Source organism: Schistocerca piceifrons, chromosome 4 (assembly GCF_021461385.2).
Source record: "Schistocerca piceifrons isolate TAMUIC-IGC-003096 chromosome 4, iqSchPice1.1, whole genome shotgun sequence".
NCBI lineage: Eukaryota > Metazoa > Arthropoda > Insecta > Orthoptera > Acrididae > Schistocerca > Schistocerca piceifrons.
The window spans coordinates 401,843,472-401,867,691 of NC_060141.1; the positions used below are offsets into that span (position 1 = coordinate 401,843,472).

A 24,220-nucleotide genomic window follows, 5' to 3' on the forward strand; every position below is an offset into this window, starting at 1 on the left:
AGCTGATCCAGTTGCTGTAGAGACCTTTGTAAACCTTATCAAGGAACAAGAGTGGCAAGATGTTTATAGCGCTGATACAGTAGACGATAAATATAATGCTTTTCTCAAGACTTTTCTCGTGCTCTTTGAAAGTTGCTTTCCGTTAGAACGTTCAAAACAGGGTACTAGTACAAACAGGCAGTCTGGGTGGCTGACTAGAGGGATAAGAATTTCTTGTAGAACAAAGTGGCAATTATATCAAAACGTTAGAAACTGTCAGAATCTAAATGCAGCAGCCCATTACAAACAGTATTGTAAAGTGCTTAAAAAAGTTATTAGGAAGGTAAAAAGTATGTGGTATGCAGATAGAATAGCTAAGTCTCAGGATAAAATTAAAACCATATGGTCACTCGTAAAGGAAGTGGCTGGTCTGCAGAGACAGGTCGAGGATATAGAATCAGTGCATAGTGGGAATGTCCGTGTTACTGATAAGTTGCATATATGTACAGTATTTAATAATCACTTTCTGAATATAGCAGGTGAACTAAATAGAAACCTAGTCCCAACAGGGAATCATATAGTGCTCTTAGAAAAAAGTGTTCCGAGACCGTTACCTGAAATGCTCCTCCATGATACTGACAATAGGGAGATTGAGTTAATAATTAAATCACTAAAGACCAAGAACTCTCATGGATATGACGGGGTATCTAGCAGAATACTGAAGTATTGTTCTATGTATGTTAGCCCAGTACCTAGCCATATCTGTAACTTTTCCTTTAGGAGTGGTCGGTTTCCTGACTGATTAAAGTACTCGGTAGTGAAGCCACTTTATAAAAAGGGAGACAGGGATAATATTGACAATTATAGACCTATTTCTATGCCATCGGTGTTTGCTAAAGTTATCGAGAAGGTTGTATCTACAAGATTACTGGAGCACTTAAATTCACATAATTTGCTGTCAAATGTTCAGTTTGGTTTTAGAAATGGTTTAACAACTGAAAATGCTATAGTCTCTTTTCTCTGTGAGGTTTTGGACGGATTAAATAAAAGGTTGCGAACGCTAGGTGTTTTCTTTGATTTAACGAAGGCTTTTGACTGTGTTGACCACAAAATATTACTGCAGAAGTTGGACCATTATGGAGTAAGGGGAGTAGCTTACAGTTGGTTCACCTCTTACTTTAAGAACAGAAAGCAGAAGGTAATTCTCCGCAATATTGAGAGTGGTAGTGATGTTCAGTCCCAATGAGGCACTGTTAAGTGGGGCGTTCCCCAAGGGTCGGTGCTGGGGCCACTGCTGTTTCTTATTTCTATAAATGATATGCCTTCTAGTATATTTCTGTTTGCTGATGACACCAGCTTGGTAGTGAAGGATATTGTGTGTAATATTGAAACAGTATCAAATAATGTAGTTCATGAAATAAGTTCGTGGCTTGTGGAAAATAATTTGATGCTAAATCACAGTAAGACTCAGTTTTTACAGTTTCTAACTCACAATTCAACAAGAACCGATGTTTTGATCAGACCGAATGGGCATATTATAAGCGAGACGGAACAGTTCAAGTTCCTAGGCGTTCGGATAGATAGTAAGCTGTTGTGGAAAGCCCATGTCCAGGATCTTGTTCAGAAACTAAATGCTGCTTTATTTACCATTAGAACAGTATCTGAAATAAGTTACACTTCAACACGAAAAGTAGTGTACTTCGCATATTTTCATACGCTTATGTCGTATGGTATTATTTTTTGGGGTAATTCTTCTGATTCAAAAAGGGTATTTTTGGCTGAAAAACGGGCTGTTCAAGCTATATGTGGTGTAAGTTCGAGAATCTCTTGTCGACCCCTATTCAATAGTCTGGGAATTCTGACATTGCCCTCACAGTATATATTTTCTTTAATGTCGTTTGTTGTTAGCAATATTAGCCTATTCCCAAGAGTTTGCAGCTTTCAGTCAGTTAATACTAGGCAGAAATCAAATCTGCATGTGGAATGCACTTCCTTGACTCTTGTGCAGAAAGGAGTGCAGTATTCTGCTGCATCCATTTTCAATAAGCTACCACAAGAACTCAAAAATCTTAGCAGTAGCCCAAACTCTTTTAAGTCTTAACTGAAGAGTTTCCTCATGGCTCAGTCCTTCTATTCTGTCGAGGAGCTCCTGGAAGAGCTAAAAAATTAAGCAAATTCCAGTGTTACATTGTTGATTTTCTTTATTTAAACTTAAGACTTGTCACCTGAATGTTTTTTTTATATTTCATTTTATCTGTTTCTAATATCGTGTTATAATTTCATGTATTGACTCATTCCGTGACCATGGAGACATCTCCTTAATTTGGTCCCACGGAACAATAAATAAATAAATAAATAAAAACTAACTGCCATTTCATATTGCTTCCTGGAATGTCAAAACTGTGTGTCCAAGATACATTGGCAATACCCAAGAGGTTGATTTCATTCGTAAGACTGCAGTTATTGATAGGGAGCTCCACTGCTTGAATTTGGACATTGTGGGACTACAGGAGATGCAGCTACCAGACACGTGTTCTATTAGAGAAGCTAATTACACGTTCTTCTGGCAGGGGAAGTCACAAGATGAGCCAAGACTTCACAGTGTAGGATTTGCGGTTAAAAACACCCTCCTGAACAGTATTGTGCCACCGTCTGGTGGAACAGGGCAGATTCTTACTTTACAAGTATGCTCTTCAAGTGGAACTATCAACATCTTTAATGGGTACACTCCCATCTTATCATCCAATGTAGAATAGAAGGATTTGTTTTATGATTTACTCAGCGACAGAATAGCTGAAGTACCTGGCTCAGAGTCACTAGATATTCTAGCTGACTTTAATTCTCAAGTTGGGTCAGATAATGTCATGTGGCTGACTTGCCTGGGTCATCATGCAGTGGAAAAAATAAATGACAATGGCCAGAGACTGCTAGAAGTGTGCTGCTTTCATGGCCTGTGTATCACAAATACATATTACCAACTTAAAGATCAACACAAGGTGACCTGAAGACAACCCTGCTCTAATCACTGGCACCAACCCTAAGAACTATCGCCACGCTTAACAGAGAGGTCAACTGCAGATCAACACACATCATGTTCATACCTCGCAATGAAAACAAGAATTTGCCAATAGTTTTGAAAGTGCTTTATCAAGAAATGCACAAACAGAAATGAATATTGATAACAAATGAACACAATTTTCTGACGCCATGTACAACTCTGTAATATTGGCCTATGGAATGAAAGAGAATAGAAACGAAGACAGGTACGAGCAAAATTTGGAGGAGATGGAACCAGTCATTGAGGCTAAACAGAAAGTCCTGCTTGCTTATAAAAGAAACCCAAATGGAAGAACTCGGGATGACTGGCGAGAAACAAAGAATAGGGCACAGCACAAATAACTATGGCAAAATTTATGTGCAGATATACAGAAAGCTGCCAATTATGGAGCCAATGAGGCAATGTACGATGGTATTAAGAAAGCAGATGGTCCAACTGTCGGAAAAACAGCTCCTTTGAAGACGAAGACAGGAGAAGTTATTACTGATGAAGGCAAACAGATGGAGTGCTGGGTTGAACGCTACCTCGAGCTGTATGCAGCTGAAAATGAAGTAAGCAAGGATTCACTTGATGCCACCAAACAGATGCCAGTTATGGAAGAACTTGATGCAACGCCAACTGTAGAAGAACTCTGCAGATCAATAGATTTCCTAGCTAATGGAAAGGCTCCAGATGAAGATGGGATCCCTGCAGAGATTATTAATATAACAAGCCTGTCCTTCTCAAGCACCTACATTCACTTCTCACAACCATCTAGGAAGAAGGCTATGTCCCACTAAGTATGCAAAATAGAAAGATTGTTATTTTGTATAAACAGAAAGGAGACAGAAGTGATTGCAACACTTACTGAGGCATTTCACTGTTGAGTGTAGCTGGAAAGGTTTATGCAAGGGTCATCCTAATGCGATTGTAATTCCTAGCATCTAGAATCTGCCCAGAATCACAATGCGGCTTCAGACCTGGCCGATCAACTGTGGATATGATTTTTTCTCTATGACAACTGCAAGAGAAGTGCCGTGAGCAGTGGACTGCATATTGCTTGCAATTTAGTTTTTAATGTGAGTAGTTCATTCTTCCATACTCTGTTTTTCAGTCTACCCATGACAGCTGATGCTTTTGCAATTATGTTGATAATCTCAGTGTCCACAGACAACTTGCTACATATTATAGATCCCAAGTAGGTAAAATCATCAACTACCTGGAGAGGATTGCTGTCAATGCTGATAGATGGAAGGTTGGTGGTTCCCTGTGCCATGATCTTAGTCTTTTGGAGGCTGATGGTAAGACCAAATTTTCCACATGCATGTGATAACTTGTTGATTAGATACTGCAGCTCATCTTCGAGTTTGCTACCAGAGCTGCATTGTCTGCATGTAACAATGTGCGAATCACAGTTGTATTCACTTAGGTCTTGGCCCTGAGCTGGACAATGTTGAAGAGATTTATGTCAAACCTTGTATGTAAATACACAACCTCCTCACAGTCTTCAAAAGCAAATCTCAGCAGAAGGGAAAATAAAATGCCAAACAGAGTAGGAGCTAAGACACACCACTGCTTTACGTAGCTATTTACAGGGAATGATTCCTATTTTTTGCTGTTGAAACAGACTGTTGCTTGCATTTTCTCATGGAAAGAGACAGTAATTCATAGTAGTTTAGGTGGGCATCCAGTCGTCTGTAGCAACTTGACGAGGTCAAAGCATTTGATTTAGCGAGCAGAATTGTGCTCCCCAAGTTGCTGCAGAAGATTGGATGCCCACCTAAACTACTATGAATAACTGTCTCTTTCCATGAGAAAATGCAAGCAACAGTCTGTTTCAAAGGCAAAACATAGGAATCATTCCCTGTAAATAGCAATGTAAAGCAGGGGAGTGTTTTAGCTCCTACTCTGTTTGGCATTTTCATTTCCCTTCTGCTGAGATTTGCTTTTGAAGACTGTGAGGAGGTAGTGTATTTACATACAAGGTTTGACGTAAATCTCTTCAAAATTGCCCGTCTCAGGGCCAAGACCTAAGTGAATACAATTATGATTCGCATGTTGTTACATGCAGACAATGCAGCTCTGCTAGCAAACTCGAGAATGAGCTGCAGTATCTAATCAACAAGTTATCACATGCATGTGGAAAATTTGGTCTTACCATCAACCTCCAAAAGACTAAGATCAGGGCACAGGGAACCACCAACCTTCCATCCATCAGCATTGACAGCAGTGCTCTCCAGATAGTTGATGATTTTACCTATTTGGGACCTATAATGTGTAGCAAGTTGTCTGTGGACACTGAGATTATCAACATAATTGCAAAAGCATCGGCTGTCAAGGGTAGATTGAAAAACAGAGTATGGAAGAATGAACTACTCACATTAAAAACTAAATTGCAAGTATATAATGCTCGTGTTATCAGCACCCTCTTGTATAGCTGTGAAACATGGACAACTCTTGCTAAACACGAATCCTGACCGCACAGCTTCTATCTCCGTTGTCTCCAGAGGATCCTTCAGATTTCTTGGAAGAATAAAGTACCCAACACTGAAGTATTACGGCTTGCAAGCACAACCATCATTCATGCACTGCTGAGCCACCGACGTCTAAGGTGGCTGGGACATGTCAGGCACATGGATTCTGAGCGAATATGAAAAAAGTGCTGTACAGAGAACTTCAGGAGGGTGTGAGGTCAGTAGGAAGATCACACCTTCACTTCAAGGATGTCTGCAAGAGAAATCTGACCAAGGCCAGCATCAATCCAAGTCAGTGGGAAAATACAGCTGGTGACCACGTCAAGTGGCGACAAGCTTTGCGCAGTGGGGTTGAACTTGCAGAGAACGAACACATGCAAGAAGACATCAGGAAGAGGGCAAGACGGAAGGGGAGAGCAGCCTCTGGTAGAAGTCTTTCACATTTCAGGTACCCAAACTGCAGTAGTGACTGCCATTCTCGAATGGGACTTTTCAGCCATAGCAGATGTTGCAGAGTCTGAACCAACTATACTACACTGTCATCCTTCGACGATGGACAGATGCCATGCAAGAAAGAACTCTTCAGAAATATATTGCTAACATGAACATTAATACATTAAGAAACTGTATCAAATGTGGAAAATGTAGATGCAGAACTGAAAATTGGTTTATCTGGTACTTAACAACTGTTTCAGCCCAGAGATGTTTATATTGTGAATGAAGAGAACCTGGTAAAGGAGGAACCAATTGCTGATTCATATCAGAACACACACTAATCATTTCAACAGGCCCACGTTCATTGTGGTTGCTATGGATGAAACAGAGTGCAAGATTGTTAATCCCTTTGACCCTGCTGTTTTTTTGCACCGAGTAGTGGTCATTGCCATCGTAACCTACCACTGCTGTGGTGATGTTGCTGTGGTGGTTTACGCACACTGTTGTCTATTCTTGCCCATGTAGTTATTATCATGCCTTGTGGGGCTTTCTTGCAGCACAGTGTAATTTGCCACAATTCAATGAACTTTTCTTAGGTCAAGTGATTGTTGCAATGGAAATTTATCAACAATTTGCAGCTCTTGGTAACAGTAATGTGTATTATGAAAATAAGCAAATTACTTGCGATTTATTTTGATAGTGTCAGGAATGATTTTATTGGAGGAATTAATGCGTATACACTACATGTGTGCAATATTTATTTAAAATTCTTTGTGTGTGTGTGGTACAATTCAATACAAGGTATTGCACATAGTCCAATATCACACTCTTCACAACAAACACGTTTCCCTTCTTATTTTCTTTCCATGACACCTTTGTTGGTGTATCACGCTGTACAGTGTCTCGTTGGTGCACCTTTCTTCTCAGTGGAAGAAATATGTCTAGGAAAGTGTTGTCTCACTAATCATGTTGGGGCTGACATGTGGCAAGGGTGACCCACTTTTCTTCGCTAAGAGGAAATGTAGTATATTTTTCCAAGTGACCTTTCAACAAGTTGCATTTGGAACTCAAGCCTCTCCTGCATGAACAGTGTGTCTGCTACCTGACAAAATAATTGTTTCACATAACAGAAATGCAAGCGACATCTGTTAGATAATACTTATACTTGATAGTGCTGCACTTCTGGCCGATACCAACTCTTAATACATTTTGTAGAGCTTCCCAAATGTTGCTGACTGCATGGCAAAGAGCTACTCATAGAGCAGGCAGTGCAGCACTGCAAGGCACCCCAAAATCACTGTGGAGAGCATGTTTGGCAAGACAATGGGCCTGCGCAGGTCCAGTTTGTAGAGCCTGATGCAGCCCTACAGCAGATCCTGAGCCCAGGTCATAGAGCCCAGTTGAGAGATTAAATCATTATTGCCAAGTCTCCATCACTGGTGCTTGAACAGTGATTTATAGTGTCACTTTAGGAATTGGAAAAGAAGACGGCCATCGTTTATGTCAGCAGTGTCATTTGCACAAACCCCTCGTCATTAAGTGGTGTTTGGCCACATGTTGGAGAGTTTGCTGTAGAGGATGACACAATGATGAGAATGAATCAAAGAACTATTTTATGTTTCCATTTTGGTAGAATGCTGTAGTGCTTTGCCTGCAAACTATATGTTTTCTGTTTTGTCTAAATTTTACGAGAGTATTGTTGGAACTGTCATTTTTAGCACACTGGGGAAAATGTAACCATTGAAAATGATAAAATTGAACATTTACAAACACCTGCACCAAGCAAAACGAGATGCAGGTTAACTGAATTCATACCAAAAAAATATGGACTACATTTCTGCTTATGTAGAAACAAAATATCTGTGTTATGTATTTTTGTACCTTGGGAATGCAAATGTAAACTGATGAGCCAAAGCAATATCACCACTTGCTTAATAGTATGTTGGTCCACTACTGGAATGCTAAACAGCAGCGATTTTGCAAGGTATGGATTCAACAAGTCCTTGTCAGATCTCTGGAGGTTTGTTTCACCAGACGTTCGTTCACAGGTCCCAGAATTATTGTAAATTATGGTCAGGTTGTTTTTGAGCTTGGAGTTGGTGCCCAAGAGCGTCCCAGATATGCTTATAGAGGTTTAGATCAGGTGAATTTGGTGGCTGAGGCATCAATCTTAGTTTACTCTTACATTCCTCAAACTACTGTAACCTAGTGACGCAGATAGCTATCCTGCTGAAAGGTGCCATCATTGTCGGGGAAGACCTCAAAGCATGAGGGGCTGCTGGAGGCCCACAACAGAGTTCATGTAGTCCACAGCTGTGATGTTGTCTTCGATTACTACCACAGGTTCCATGGAAGCCCGTGTGAATGTCTCTCATATCATTCCTGCAAGCCTGGCTTCATGTCACAGTGCACATTTTAAGCAGCCATTCAGCTGGATACTGAGACATAACCATCGACTTAATGTAACAAGAAACATGATGCATCAGACCAGGCTGCATGTTTCCATTAATCCATGGTTTAATTTTGATGATCCTATGCGTACTGCTGTCACAATTGATGATGTTGTCAGGTCAACAAAGAAACATATAGGGATTGTCTCGGGTGGAACTTCATTTTGAACAATGTGCACCAAAACACTTCTACCTGCCTCTGGGACACCGGCGCTGTGACAGATTGTAGCATGGCTCAACCAGCAGTGGCCACCTTAGGGAGGACATGTGTTTTGGGACAGTAGGCTTCAGTGACTGAAGGGAGCACAGCTCACACATAGGAGTCGCCAGTGGGGCGACTGTGTCTTCGAACACTCTGGGCATCAGCGGCCTTACAGATTGCATCCACCAGCAGAACAGCCACATCTCTTGGGTTGCTGGACAAGGACAGCCGAGGAGCTAGGTGCAATCCATGTCATCAGCCTGTAGGATGACAGGCATCATGTCCAAGAGGTGGACAGCAGTGGCAAATGAGGTGAGGCACCTTGAATTGTAGTAAACAACCACACCTGCAATTGATGAGTTTCATTGGGGCTGGAACATCTTGTCATTAGTTTTTATGTCCTTGCACAGTGACAAGGGGAAAGGAAGTAAACAACAGTTCCCAGTGACATATACAAGGGTTTATTGTGTAAGGTGAACAATATGTAACACCTGACATTATAGCATGGAAGACACTTCCAGATTTGGACTGGGCCCAGAATAGTGATTGAAGCTGTAGCAAGGGGACACAGCTAGTGCCTGGCAAGGCTGGCAGTGTCGGTAGCTGAGAGTTGGTGGCAAAGCTCGATCACCGACAACCGAACGGGACATGGTGAGGTTGATGGGTGGCAAGAATGTTGGTGGCATCTGGTAGGAGCGCTTGATCGGCGGGGTGGCCTGGGAGGTGACAGTGCCAGTGAAATGTGCTGGTGTTGAGTGAATGAATCAGGGATGACGTCAGCAGGCCTGGGGGCCAATGGAAGTGATTGCTTGACCATTGGTGGCCCCCAAGAATGCGACAGTACCGACTATCATTGAGATAGACATGAGGCTCTGACTGATGAGCGGCAGGTGGCTGGTGTAATTGCCCAGAGCGGAGAACCATCTTGATGTTGGTAGCCTTGTCATGGCCTGTAAAGATAGGTAGATTGGTATGCACCTAATCACGTGATGATGATAACAGTGACTAAATTTTGTGCACAGAACTGTGTAGCCACATGATCACAAATGTAGAAAATTGTTCCATAATTATTGTGCCGCTACTGGTGCGTGCAGAGTGTACCAGGAAACTGGTGCCTCTGATGGGGAAATGCCTATGGCCCAGCCCCTAGGTGACCTGCAGGACATGGGGTTGATGTTGGCGGCTGATGTACTGTGGTTAGGGGCCAGTTACAATAGCAAGTATCAAATGAATTCTGTTCTGTCAGTCTTAATGACAATTCGGCCAGAAAGAAACTAAAATTTTTTGATTACATGATGAAAGCCTTCTAGTAAATAGAATCATTAGTAATTACAACAGCTTTATTTGCAGTAATTGGCATAACATGCTGTCTATTGTACTAATATTTTAATGAAATTGTTGGGAGAGTTTCTATATTAAATGTAGGGAAGCTATTGTTATTAGAAATATGTCTATTTAGGAACTATATTTATTTTGTTTGATAGTGAAAATTAGTAACATACATTTTTTAAATTTTGTATTACTTTATTTTCAGATTGTGGTTGAAAAATGTCAAGAAAAAGGCATATCTAAGTATGTGTGAGTTTCCTGCAAAAATGATGGAGATCGTGAGTAATAGCAAAGTTTTCATGTATCCATTATTGTTGCCGCCCCAACCCTTCCGCTGTGACGGCCCTGCTAGGCCTTGCTTTGTTCATGGTGAAGAACAGTTAGTATTTTTGTAAATATTTGTTGTTAGTGTTACATTTATAAACCTTCAAAATAGAGGATAATTAATTGTTCATTATATGAGGGTTGCTCAGAAAATAATGCACCACGTTGTTTTTTCTCAGCCGAAAACAATGCTACAAACATGAAACGTTACATATGGATTAATTGAAGTCTCCTGAGTGAGTGCGCCAAGTTTCCGTCACTTCAAACAGATAGTGTAGCTGCAGGACAGTTTCAAAATGGTGTCTGTTGGTGATGTACATTACAAGCTATGTGCTGTCATTGAATTTCTCGCCACAGAGAAAGCAAGCATGGGGAATATTCACGAATGTTTGTGCGAAGTCTATAGAGCATCTGTTGTCAACAGAAGTACACTTTGTCACTGGGCACGGAGGGTCAGGGCATCAGAAGATGGTTTGGCGGAGCTCCATGATTTACAACAGGTCAGGGAGACCATCCATGACTGTTACACCTGACATGTTGCAGCAAACTGATGTTGTCATTCGGAAGGACAGATGGACGTCCCTTCCCTCTTCCTTCGCTCACCAGGATGGGACACGACTTGTAACGTAGTTCGTCCCCGTCGGTATGACGTGGAACAGCACCTGTAACTCTCGTAAGAACATAACTCCTTGCATGGCTTAGAAATATTCTGTTATCTGTCCGCAAGAGTCATCTACTAAGCTTGTGCGAACTGGTAAACTGCAATCATTTAATTTTATTTTTATGCCCGATTAGTTCCATGATGAAATAAAATCTTGATTCTTGATTTCATCATTATGGTTGTTTTTCACATCGTACCTAGCGAGGATGAAATTTTGCTGTCTACTATTCTGTTGCTATGCCGTTGCTACGTCCAGTTATTAACACCGGTCCAATGTAACTCCAGAGATCACTTATGTTGGAGTAAATGTTTTTTTAATACGCCGTAATACTAGTTTAAACTAATCACTTTTCACTGTCCATTATTCATGTACTCACTTAGTCACTTAAAATGTTTAAAGAGTCAATCAACTTGCATTAATACACATTGTATTGTCCGTTTAATGAGTTAGGCGAGACATAAGATTTATCTTTTGACTCAAATTTTATTATTCTGTCTGTAATTAATTGTTTGTCCCTACAACACCTTCTGTTCAGTTCAGTAATTGTGACGCTGACGACAACTTTTGACTAATCGGCGTACTTGTCTTTCTTCGTGTCTTCATTTTATTGTGTCCTACTCAAGACTACGAATTGTTTTTTCTGTCGTTGATCCATTGCTCTCAAGTTTTGTAACTGTTTATCAGTACGAAGGCTAAGTCCGATAAACCAATATCACTCAATTGAAGTCTAACACCCGTCTTACTATACCGTCGCATTGAGAATGGTAAAGATTAACTTTCATCAGTCGAATGACTGAGCAATACTTCAGTCTCTACCTCATGAATTATCAAACTTCCAAAACTGAAACAATCTAATTGCGTTTCCATCCAGACAACTATCGCAAAAGTACTCTTGAGCGACTCAAGCACAACTAACTAACTGAACATTTCCATGTCCGAGTTGCATTGTAGTCGCATTGAATTTCCTTTTTGATGCGGGTACAACTCTCTTCCGTGGTAAATGTTATCTTTAACTGAATTACTTTCTTGGATTTAACCTTCGTTCATATGATTTTGAATTTATTCTATAGATGTTTGATAAAGAATCTATGATAATCCTTTCCTCTCATCTCCCCTTTTTGTATGCTATTCTCAGTATTTGAGTGACATAGGTGTTAATCAAAATATTACCAGTGTAGATTTTATCATCAATAGTTGCTATCACTGTCAAGATAACTCACTTCCCTACATTAAGTTTCCAAAAAATTTGTTAATTGGGGTTTTCTGTCCTTGGGGCGTTACAAGATACATTCGCGGAAGACATTTTGAGAACAATGAGGAGGTGATTCATACAGTGAAGCACTGGCTCCGCCACTAGACCAAGGATTGATCCCGTCAGGGCATGCACACCCTTGTTTTGGGCTGGAGGAAGGCCGTAGAATGGAATGGAGATTAAGTGGAAAAATAGGGTATGTAGATAAAACACCATTCTTTCATGTGCGTAACTCTCATTATGTTCAATAATGAATTGTTGAAGAAAAAAAATTGTGGTGCATTACTTTCAGGGCAACACTCGTAATATGTAATTTGTTTCTGTGATTCAAAAAAGTTGATTATGATTTTGGTTGAGCACTGCAGCTGAGGACTATTTATTACACACATCTGTATGTCTTTCACAATTATACTTAAGTGCTTAATACAGATACTTTTATTATTCTTCTCTTAATTTGTTTTGAATGCTTCAGCTATTAGTTCCCTCTTGCACCTTTAAACACTACCATACTGTGTGATACTAGTGTATGAAAAACTGATTGACATTACTAAATAGCCACAGTGATGTATTACCGCTGTACTATGCATTTAAATGTATTAGGTCTCATTGCTGGATGGTTCTGATCAGTATTTGATGTATAACATTTGCATTAGAGTTCATCTCAATGATTTAATTGTAATTATGGTACTAAAATTGCAGGACATTATATAGTAGAATCTCACTGTGGGCATATGGTCTCCTTTTCCATAGGCTACTTAATACAAACAATGCCTCATTATTATTTGTGCCCAGACACACAGTAATCTCAGTCTGGTCTTCAATTTTTATAGTGCCTCTGAGTAAAGACAAGGTTGCAGCAAAACTAAAAGCATCTGCAGACTGCTGATTAAAGGGGACAAAGAAACATTCACAGATATAGTAAGAGTTTCTAGAATGAAATTTTCACTCTACAGCGGAGTGTGTGCTGATATGAAACTTCCTGGCAGATTAAAACTGTGTGCCGGACCGAGACTCGAACTCGGGACCTTTGCCTTTCGCGGGTAAGTGCTCTACCAACTGAGCTACCCAAGCACGACTCGCGCCTCATCCTCACAGCTTTACTTCTGCCAGTACCTCGTCTCCTACCTTCCAAACTTTACAGAAGCTCTCCTGCGAACCTTGCAGAACTAGCACTCCTGAAAGAAAGGATATTGCAGAGACATGGCTTAGCCACAGCCTAGGGGTTGTTTCTAGAATGAAATTTTCACTCTACAGCGGAGTGTGGGCTGATATGAAACTTCCTGGCAGATCAAAACTGTGTGCCGGACCGGGACTCGAACTCGGGACCTTTGCCTTTCGCGGGCAAGTGCTCTACCAACTGAGCTACCCAAGCACGACTCACGCCCCATCCTCACAGCTTTACTTCTGCCAGTACCTCGTTTCCTACCTTCCAAACTTTACAGAAGCTCTCCTGCGAGCCAGTGCCTTGTCTCCTACCTTTCAAACTTTACAGAAGCTCTCCTGCTTCTGTAAAGTTTGGAAGGTAGGAGACGAGGTACTGGCAGAAGTAAAGCTGTGAGGACGGGGCGTGAGTCATGCTTGGGTAGCTCAGTTAGTAGAGCACTTGCCCGCGAAAGGCAAAAGTCCCGAGTTCAAGTCCCGGTCCGGCACACAGTTTTAATCTGCCAGGAAGTTTCATATCAGTGCACACTCCGCTGTAGAGTGAAAATTTCATTCTAGAAACAACCCCCAGGCTATGGCTAAGCCATGTCTCTGCAGTATCCTTTCTTTCAGGAGTGCTAGTTCTGCAAGGTTCGCAGGAGAGCTTCTGTAAAGTTTGGAAGGTAGGAGACGAGGTACTGGCAGAAGTAAAGCTGTGAGGACGGGGCGCGAGTCGTGCTTGGGTAGCTCAGTTGGTAGAGCACTTGCCCGCGAAAGGCAAAGGTCCCGAGTTCGAGTCCCGGTCTGGCACACAGTTTTAATCTGCCAGGAAGTTTCATAGTAAGAGTTATCAGTAAAATCATCTGCACTGCCATACAGTGCATTTTAGTGTCTTGCTGTATCCTCAGGAACATCACTCTCAGGTGGACCTAATGTAGATGACATAGATCAAATTTAGATCTCCCTGCTAAGTTGACATCATGAAATGTATTGTAGACTGTCAGAAAATAATTATGCCTATGTAGTTACTGATGTCAGTTTGTGTTTTACACCTATTATTGCTGCCATACCTTCCAGTTTCTTGAGTAATAGATGTAGTGAGTTAAGTTATTCTGTATTACTTTACACAAGATATGAGTTGCTCTGCACAGTATCGTATTTTGTGTTCAGCGTCTAGACAGAGTATGTTTCAAGTTATGAGGCATTTATCCCAAGGCACCAATGATATGACTTTTTATATTCAACATTCAGTCAGCCTCAGTGCTCAGATTCTTATATTTCAAATTCTTTTTAGTCACCTTACTATTAATGTTGCTCAGTTTGTTGGATAAATTTTATAGTCGTAGAGCTCTGAAAATTTGCCAGTGATGGCATAAGTACACCTTATTGTGTCTCTTGAGGTAGTCATTCTTCATCAAGATAGGGCAGCCTGATATTAGTTGGTATCAAGGTATTCTTTGCAAAACCAACATCTGTTACCTTGAGTGGGTTTCACTATTACTTTTTCATAGTTTTTCATCTGTAGACCTTGATCTTGTCCAACCACTGTTAGAGACTCTGACTCTGCGCTTATTCTTCCTCTTTTAACCACAGATGTGTGTGATATCTGTCAATGTTAGAATTTTTCAGACAATTTTGGCATTGATCATGCAGAGATTTCTTTCTTCATGGTAGTTTCAGTAAGTTCTGAGCCTCACTTTTGACATTACATTCCAGATGTAAGTCGATATCACTACCTTTTGCATTTGTAATACATTTGTTGCAACAACTTTAGCTGGAGTTATAATTCCTCTTATTTCATTTCCCACCTCAGACCTTATTATTTCATGCATTTGCGGGGTTATTCAAGTGTGTTGGGTTACACACCTGCCAAATCCAACTATGGCGTTGCAAAATGCTGCTCTATCTGTCTCAGACCTTGTCCTTCATCCTTTCACCTCACGTATTGTCTGTCAATGTTAGCTCTGGGGTGCACAGTGCTATTCATGGTAATTATTATTATCATTATTATTTTATACTAATCTTTTCCATTGATTGTTATTGTACTGCGACTCTCACTAAATATTATTATGACACATCAAATCCCCTACTTGTCAATACACATTTTCACATGCACCTAATTAGTTCAAGGTCAGTAAAATATTTTCCCTCCAAAATAAGATCTACAAACAACTTGGACAAGACTCACGCTAGATATATTAACATAATTGTCCACATGTTATCCTGGACTGAACTTTGATCAAGCATGTTCTCTCCTCATTGTCTGTGCAGCCAGCAACCACAAGGTGCTCTGGAGACAATAGTTAATCAATGTACTCACCCTTTATGCATACTTGTCTGTACAAAAGAATTCATATGCATCTATTCTTGACTTAATTGTACACTTCACGCATATGTAATCTCAACTTAATGTGGCACACAAAGGAATGTTTCAACCTAAGGTATGTCACTCATAAATCTTACGCAGCCATGATCACAAAATGTGCCCGTTGTTTACAGCAAAGGGCCACTATGCAATCAAGTTGTCTTCAAAATTTAATTAATTAAATTAATAAAAAACTCTCCCTCGAGTCTAATAACAGATACCACCTCAAAAGGAATGGATAGGTGTGTACTTCAAGCTATATATTTCACGTACAATACCCTCATTGAGAATACAATTCATGGAGCACATATGAAAATGAACTGTTCATCTCCAGTGTCAGCATTTGAGTGCCTAACATGATGCCACCAAAGAACAGATGTGCTTCTGGAAAGTGTTGGGCGGGGTGGGGGGAAGACTGACTACCAACCATGGCCTCCCAAACCTGCAGATCCCCACTCATCTTTGCTCCTCATGTCTTCTTTGCTAGCCAGAAAATAAAATTAAAGTTGATGGCACCATGAGACTGTACACTCAGTATCTATAAAAGCTATCTTGTAACATTTGTGCAGACGGCACACTCCATGCCATTCAAATTTCCATACCAACCACGAGAAGTAGACAGAAATGAATCACATAAATAAAATCTCTGATACAATGAGTACAGTTGAGAATAAAGAAGGGATGAAAAATAATGTAATAAAATGCATCCATCTCCCTACCATAGCTCACTGGTATGACTATTCCAAAAAATAAATAAATACAATAAAATAAAATAAATGATTGTACTAGGAATAAAACATGGCACGCAGGTCTATCCCAAGTGACTAAAAGTGAAAGGCGAAAGGTTGTACGCTTTCACTATATCCATGACCTTGTCCACAGAGCAGAATTTAGTGCCAAACAATAGCTTGACCCTGCTGCAGTATTCTTGAAAAACTCCTTTCTTTACTGTTTCATTTACAATGTCTGTATTTTCTTGTATACCAAGGTACTTGTGAGCCTCTCCATGTTCGAGATTTCTAATACTGATACTTTCATCCAAATGAGTGTCCTCTGCCTGTACAAGTTCCCTCTAACAATGCTTTGTTCTGCATATTCGTCAGTGCCAGGTTGAAAGCAAAAATCATCACTTAATCATTTGACAATACGAACCGTTCATTTTGGTTCATGTCATATCTAGCAAATAGTTTAAAGTTATCCGTTTAAAAGAGATAGATACTTAATTAATTTGTGGTTTTCATGAAGCAAAAAGTGTGTCAGTCTGGAGAGAAGAGTTGAGCATATGTAAATAGAGTAGAAACAAAGAATTGTCTTGAAATACTACCCTTTTTGTCTATATAATCCAGTACTATAAATGTTATTGTCCATTATTTGTGTGTAGTCTGGTGTTCCATTGTTCCAAGCTATACTTTGTTGTTACTACTACTACGACTATTACTGTTATGCAAACTATGTCAGTTATATATCAAAAGAGGCTGCAACATTCAAAATGAAGAACAACAGTAATGTAACTTCTTTAAGTCATACATAGGCAAGTCAAAGCACACAATCTCGTGCAGAAAAATAATTTGTACCAGAAAGTGGCTGCTTGCAGTCTTTCCTGAATATGTGGTGTGCCTAGATGATATATAAGTCAAAAACTTAGGTTTTTTTATCTCTCTTATTGGATGAAAATGTTTTTTATTTCTTAAATATTACGTGCATGTATCTGTGTGTTCACCACTTACCAAACATATGATAGTGGCGATTCTACTGATACTGTGTTAGATATCTTAAAATACTCTTATTAATATTTTGTGTATACATCCATACATGGTTTATATGTTATCATATATGATCTGGGCAAAAGAGAGAAATTTTGAGGACATTTATACTGAATTAGAAATGTAATATAAATTAGTTTCCATTTTTGTTCTGTCTTGATTATATCTAGAATATAATTTTTCTTCTCATTGCAGATTATTGGTGATAGGATTAGAGCAATTCATGGATTATGCGCAAAAAAACCCAGAGTATTTCCCGAAGAAGCTGGCATATTGCAATGTTACTCCATACATTTCCAAACTAATGATGCCTCCCAAGGAACCAAGGCAGCTGTATCTTTACATTTACAAACATGCCAATGAGCATCCTTTTAAGGTACATACTATAAATCTTCCAGTGGAACATGTTGAAAGCATATGCAGTGTAAGAGCTATCTGTAATTTCCGCTGTGATATTTTACTTGCTAACTGAGTCTTATCATGATACACTGTCAACAAATGTAACAAAGAATACTATGGATATCAGTTCTTTGAGATTTTCTTCTTGCCGTACAGACCATATCCCTCTGTATCAATAGGACTGACAAAAAACTCGAGGGAAAGAGAGTATAATTTTTTAAAAATATTGGAAAGTTACGTTCCCCAGGACTATGTATCGGGTATGTCCTCATGCGAACTAGCTACAGAGTATCCATGTTTTTTATATATGTTATTAGTGTGGTGTAATACACAACACAGCAAGAAAAATTTTATATCACCAGTGCATGTCTTAAAGACATTCCTACTCTACCTGTTCCGACATGATTCAGAACACACGGTCCTCTGCGTTATCTAAATATGTAAACAACTTTACACATAGCCCCATTTGTTGCAAATATACTCATTTTATTGAATGTCAGTGAGGCAGTTACACGAATACCTTCATTATGTAAACTGTGTAATGCTTTTGTGAGCAATGTGGGTGATATGGGGGAAATGTATTGTGATTCCAAGAAGATGGATATTTACATTTGTTGGCACACAAATTGTTGCTGTATGTCAACAGTGACTGTAAACAATAGAATTTGTGAGGTGAATAGCCAAAGTGATGTCTTAAAGATCTGAAATCATTTTCAAAATATAGGTATTGTTCGTGACTTGTCCTTTACTAGTTGCCCTAGGCCAGCAAGTGTGGTATATGACTGTATCTGCAACTTCTATCGGCAGGTACTTCAGCTAGAGTGCCACTGTGATAACCGACTTTGTGGAGGCCACCTGTAACCTTCTGCCAGTAGATTTTTTTTTTCTTTCTTTTCCCCCAAAAAGCTGTATTAGCTTTTAATATTAGCTATCTGTTTCTAAAAGCTGCTGGAAGTTGTATTTTCAGTGCATGCATAAAAGGAAATTTTCAGCAAAAGTGACTAGCACAGGTGTCCACAGTTTGACTTCTTCTGGTACTGTGGAAGATAATGCCTGATGTCTTAACATGTACTGTATCATCCTGTCCTTTCATCCGTTAAGTGTTTCCTATACATTCCTTTCCTTGCCATTTCTGCATTAACCACTTGATTTATATTATCAGGGCGATAAATCTTCAGGATCCTTCTGTAACATCACATTTCAAACTTTATGATTCTACTTTTTTTACTACAGTTGATGATTGAATTCCAGTCAGCATTGTGCTCCAGATGTACATTCTCAGCCATTCTTCCTTAAATGAAAGCTTGTTTTTTATACTAGTAGACTTATTTTAGAGAGAATCAATCTGTTTGCCTGTGCTAGTTTGCTTCTCATAGCCTCCTCTCTTCACCCACAATGCATTATTTTGCATCAGAGATGTCGAATTCCCTCATTCACCAAGTACAGTCAGTTCCACAAGAAAGTGTACGCCATAATTTTAAATATAACGTCTGCAGTGACATCTCTGGTGGTGGTCTCGAATCTGTAATCAATGAACTTTTGCACAGTGTATGGATAAACAGTGTGAGAGTTGAATGTTTTGTTTTGTCGATTGAATTTTAAAACAAATACAAAATATCTGAAGCATCACAAGGCAGTATTCCCTGTAAATCATCTTTTTGGGCCTGATCTCGTCTTTCAAAAGACTGGTGTATGAAGTGTGAAAGATTGCTTCAATGGACTGTCAAACACCTGGTAAAAGTGCATGTTTGGGGATGTTTCTCTAAACATGGTTTTGGCTGTTTGCACTTATTTACAGCCAGTTTAAACACTGAAAAAAGTGCAAGATTTATCAAAATACCTTCTTAGGTCCTTTAAGAAGCTATTTGGTTTGAACAAGGCAAACTGGGTGCTTCAAGAGGATAATGATCTGAAACATGGCAGCTGTCTCTGTACAGTGTGGAAACAAGACAATGGGATGTCTACGATGGACTGGACTGCAATGTCTTGGATGCAAATCTGATGGAAAATGTTAGGTCATATATTAACATAAATTTTAAAAGGAATTCAGTATATACTTAAAAGCAGCTGTCACATAAAATCAAGACGATATAGAAATCATTACTAAGAGAATATGCAGAAAATCTTGTGAAAAGGTGCCAAGCTATAATTGATGATGCCGGTGACTGAATTAACTATGAGGTAATTATGCAGTTAGTAATAATTTGTATTTTCATGTAAATGTATATTTATGGTAGTGTCTTATTTCATGCAGATAATGGTGCACACTTTGTTGTGGAACTGATTGTATCTGATCCCAAAGTTTGGTGTTCAGTTTACTGCTGATCACTGTTGCTTTTGCTAGCCATTTGTTCACTCCTGCCTATGGGCATTCAGCTGGGCATACGATAATGTAGTTTACAGCCCCACTCCCAGATTGCATATGTCTGAGCTGTTTCTCCACCCCTGTCCACCTCAGCACATGGGCACTTGAGCTGGAACAATCTGCATTACGCTGTTCATTCCACTTGGCGCCTCCTGTAATTCCTCCTCACTGTTACTGAGGATAGCAGTGTCATCGTGTTATCAGTATCTTCTCCCCCTGAATTTTAAATCCACTTGTCAACCTTCATTTTATTTCACTCATTGCTTCTTGGATGTATAAGTTAAACAGTAGAGGAGAAAGACTGCATCCCTGCTGTATATCCTTTTTAATAAGAGCACTTCCTTCTTGACCTTCTGTTCTTATTGTTCTTGTATATACTGTATATTCCCCAGCTTTCCACCTGTTTGGATTTTCTCTGAGTAAAAAGGGGTGTATGGTGGGAGCAACAGGGTCTGGGTCAGAAGATGATGTTACAGGTAACTGATTTGAATGTTTTGATGCAAATATATGTGCATTATGTTTTAATTCCAATGTTGTGGTTAATAAACCTTTTGACTTTATATTTTGCCGTACATTTTTTTCCCTTTTCTCCCAAAATGGATATATCTCATTAGTCTGTATCAGAGGGATTTCTCTCTCTCTCTCTGTTACAGCTCCAATATATTCCTCATTCATTTCATTTTCTTCCTATATCATGGCAAATATTAAGTCGAAAAGCTCAACATTGGATTTGCTAATCATTCATATTTCCTTATTTGTTTCAGTAATTGCATTTTTGTATTTGTCTTTTCACTTTAGTTAATGTTTTCTTTTAATTGGTTAGTTGTTTTGTTCATCAACAGTATCTGGATTTCTTCAACAGAACTCCTGGCACCATGAAATCAACGTTTTGTCCATTTAATATGTCAATGGAAATTATCCAGGACAAAAGCAAAGTTGAAATATGAATGAAGTTAGTAAAGCCCCTCTTTTCTTCCTATTTGGGAGGAGCAATGTTTCGAACCCTGCCCAGCTAACCTGTTTTCAACTTTTCTTAAATCACTTCTGGTTAATATCTGGATGGTTTTTGTGGTTAGGCCATCAGCCAATGCCGTATGCCATCCTTGTCCAAATGAGCTTTTGCTTCATATATAAGGGCATTACTTGTTAATGAGATGTTAAGCCCTCACTGTCATTCTTCCTTTTCCCCTCTGCACTTGTATTCCTCTTGTTCTTTTATATACACTAATCCATACACATTATAACAATGGATGTATGTTCCACATCTCCTCCTAAATCACTGGGATTATTTTAACCACACTTGGTACACATGGCACTTACCGTCTGGGGGGGGGGGGGGGGGGGGGGGGGGACACTGTGGGAGTAAGAACCACCTACCTGTCAAAGGGGTGGGAATGGGGGAGAAATCTGTGTAGCTTAGGACTTGCAGATAGCCAGAATATACTTGTCTATTATTTGAGAATGAGAGCACTTAATGACTTGCAATGAACTTTACACACAATTGCAAACCCTTACAAGATTTTTTTCTTGTTTATGCACTCCCCCCCTCCCCCACCCCACCCCCCACCACCACCCAACACACACACACAAGATTATGAAAGGAAAAAAAGTTTATCACTTACTATAATTCCATTGTTCGTGCAGTAAAACTGCTGCATCAAACATGACATTTTAATTTATTGCTTCTTTACTAATAATTCTATTTGCAACACAATATTCACGTAAACTATTAAATGAACCTGCAAAACTATATCATTGTACAACTTGTAGTTCAGGAGATGTGATGTCATAAACCTTTAGCTGTGTGAAAACAAAAAGTGGCAGTTCTAAAGCAGCTTCTAAGAATCTGAGTCAATTTCAGCCAAACTTAGTAGACATATTACTTTCTATCTAGAAAGAGTACTGTGGGGTTAAGGACCAGCAACCTCCTATTGGCATGGAGGTGAAAATGTGGAGAAAGAAGGGGGGAGGAAGAGATGGACAGGCAGAGAGGGGGAAAGAGGAGATGGAAACAGATATAGGGGAGGAGGAGATGGATAGAGAGGTGGGAGGGGAAAATAGATTGAGAGAGAGGACTGGAAGAGATGGGCTAATGGAATTGGAATAAAAATAAGGCACATTAATGCTGGGTACTCAGCTAGTATGTCATAATTGGAGACTCGTTAACAATTCCTTCTTCCTTCCTATAACTCAAAGAGAAGAAAGCTGTCATCCAATTTGTTGTCTTATGGTCTATTTTTTAATACTATGCCTGATATGTGTGATACATTTTGAGGCCATTACTTAATAAATTATGGAGGTGAAGTATTGCAATACTGAGCAATTTAAATAAAGCTATTTGTAAGTGCAATGTTGTTTATTTATAAATGCCATTCTGTCTTGTCAGGTATGAGGCTAAGTAAATCACTTAGCCTAAGAATAGCATTCAGCTATACCTTTGTTTCAGTTTATTTGCATTAAAATATTGCAAACTCTTGTGTACAGTTGACGTCTTCATTTTCAGCATTATTTTGAACATCAGAAGGCACCAGGGACAATTCACTATGTTCTCCCATATGCTTCAAACACGATAAAAGCACCAAAAGACCATCCTAAGGACCTTCTTCCAGAAATATGGTTGAGGTACATCCATCCAAAAGAACAGAAAATGTAAAACACATTAATGGCATTCTCACTTGTTCATTGGTGATGTATTGAGAATACTAACCATTACTTCAATGAAACCTGAGTCTGAACATGTATTAGGTTAAATTTGAGTTTGTATTGTGTTATAAACATTGTACATTCTGATGTGTAGGGTTAAGGCGCATTAATTATAAGACTGATAACTGCTGTGATTGCATTTAAACATGCCTAGTCTTAAAAACATAATGTGAAATACTTAAGAAGATTGTTAGAAGCTTGTTAGAAGCTTCTTTAAAATAAGGCCTCAAAATTTGTAGATACTAAATGTACAGTTCCCCTTATTACTTTGTATTATTTAGTTCTTTTCTTTCTTCTAGACTCTAGGATTATTGAGTCAGTGATGAATATGTATGTTTTATATTATACAATTGTATGATTGTGCATCCATGAACTGTGGTTGCTTGTGTGTACATTTGTTCACTCAGAAATGCAAATAACATTGAAGCATTTGTATTTAAGCAGAAGAAAAATGTCTGTGTCACAACAGGGCCCTTTGCAACTGAATAAAGTGTTGCTGGAACAAAGCTGTTCTAAAGCTTGAAGTTGAAGACAAAAGCAACATCTTAAATTTCATAATCTTTAGTTTCTGGTACTGAAGACTGCTGTTTTAGACAGGTGTACTCTTATGTTTGACTTTTGATTATGTAGCAAGTTTCTTTAGATTCCTAAATGATGTACCAATCTCTTAGAAGTTTGGACTTTTCCCACACAGTACCCAGTTTTGCTGAGAAAGACACGGAAGCAGCAGATGGTAATTATGTAATCAGTACATGTGGTTGTGAAGTGGTGCATGAAAGTGAACTGTATTGTTTTTGTAAACTCCAGAATCTGACTGACTCATTCACTAGTTCATTTAGCTGATACGGAAACTTGGTTTGTTTTCATTTTATCTTGTATGTGAAAGTGAATTGTCTACAATAACATTCAGGTTTTTTATTTACTTACAAATGAGTGCTGCATTATAAGTTTATAACTTTTTTGTTACTGCTAATGTCAGAGTAATTGTTTTGCATTTTTTATATTATTTACAAACAACGAAGTTATTAAATTTTCTACAGAGAACCTTGTAAATATTTGAAGTATGCCTAAAATTACTCATTTAAAAGGCAATTTCTGTGAAACATTTGTTGAAAAGATTTTGTTATGTGTACATACAAAGGCATTTGAAATCATTTGGTTTATTTACATACATGGATTTAATAATAAACCACGTTTATTTTGTCTCTGTGTATTTCAGTTCTTTTTTGTACTTTAATTTAATAGATAAACATTATTTGAGAATTGTGAACAGAAATTGTTACCTGCTCATGCAGTATAACGCACAGTGCACTAGCTTGCGAGACAGGAAGGTGAGCCAGA

General features: G+C 39.0%; 1 protein-coding gene across 2 annotated transcripts in view; it reads left to right on the plus strand.

Moving 5' to 3' along the window:
- The window catches only part of LOC124795441 (GON-4-like protein), a 180,253-nt gene extending 156,248 nt beyond the window's left edge, over positions 1-24,005 (plus strand). The window contains exons 12-14 of one of the 2 annotated variants that reach the window (XM_047259464.1): positions 10,112-10,285; positions 17,608-17,788; positions 22,680-24,005. In XM_047259464.1, coding sequence (XP_047115420.1) covers positions 10,112-10,285; positions 17,608-17,788; positions 22,680-22,829 — 505 coding nt within the window. In that variant the 3' untranslated portion in view covers positions 22,830-24,005. The remainder of the gene's footprint in view (positions 1-10,111; positions 10,286-17,607; positions 17,789-22,679) is intronic. The other variant, XM_047259465.1, reaches the window with a different exon arrangement.
- The last annotated feature ends 215 nt before the right edge of the window (positions 24,006-24,220 follow it).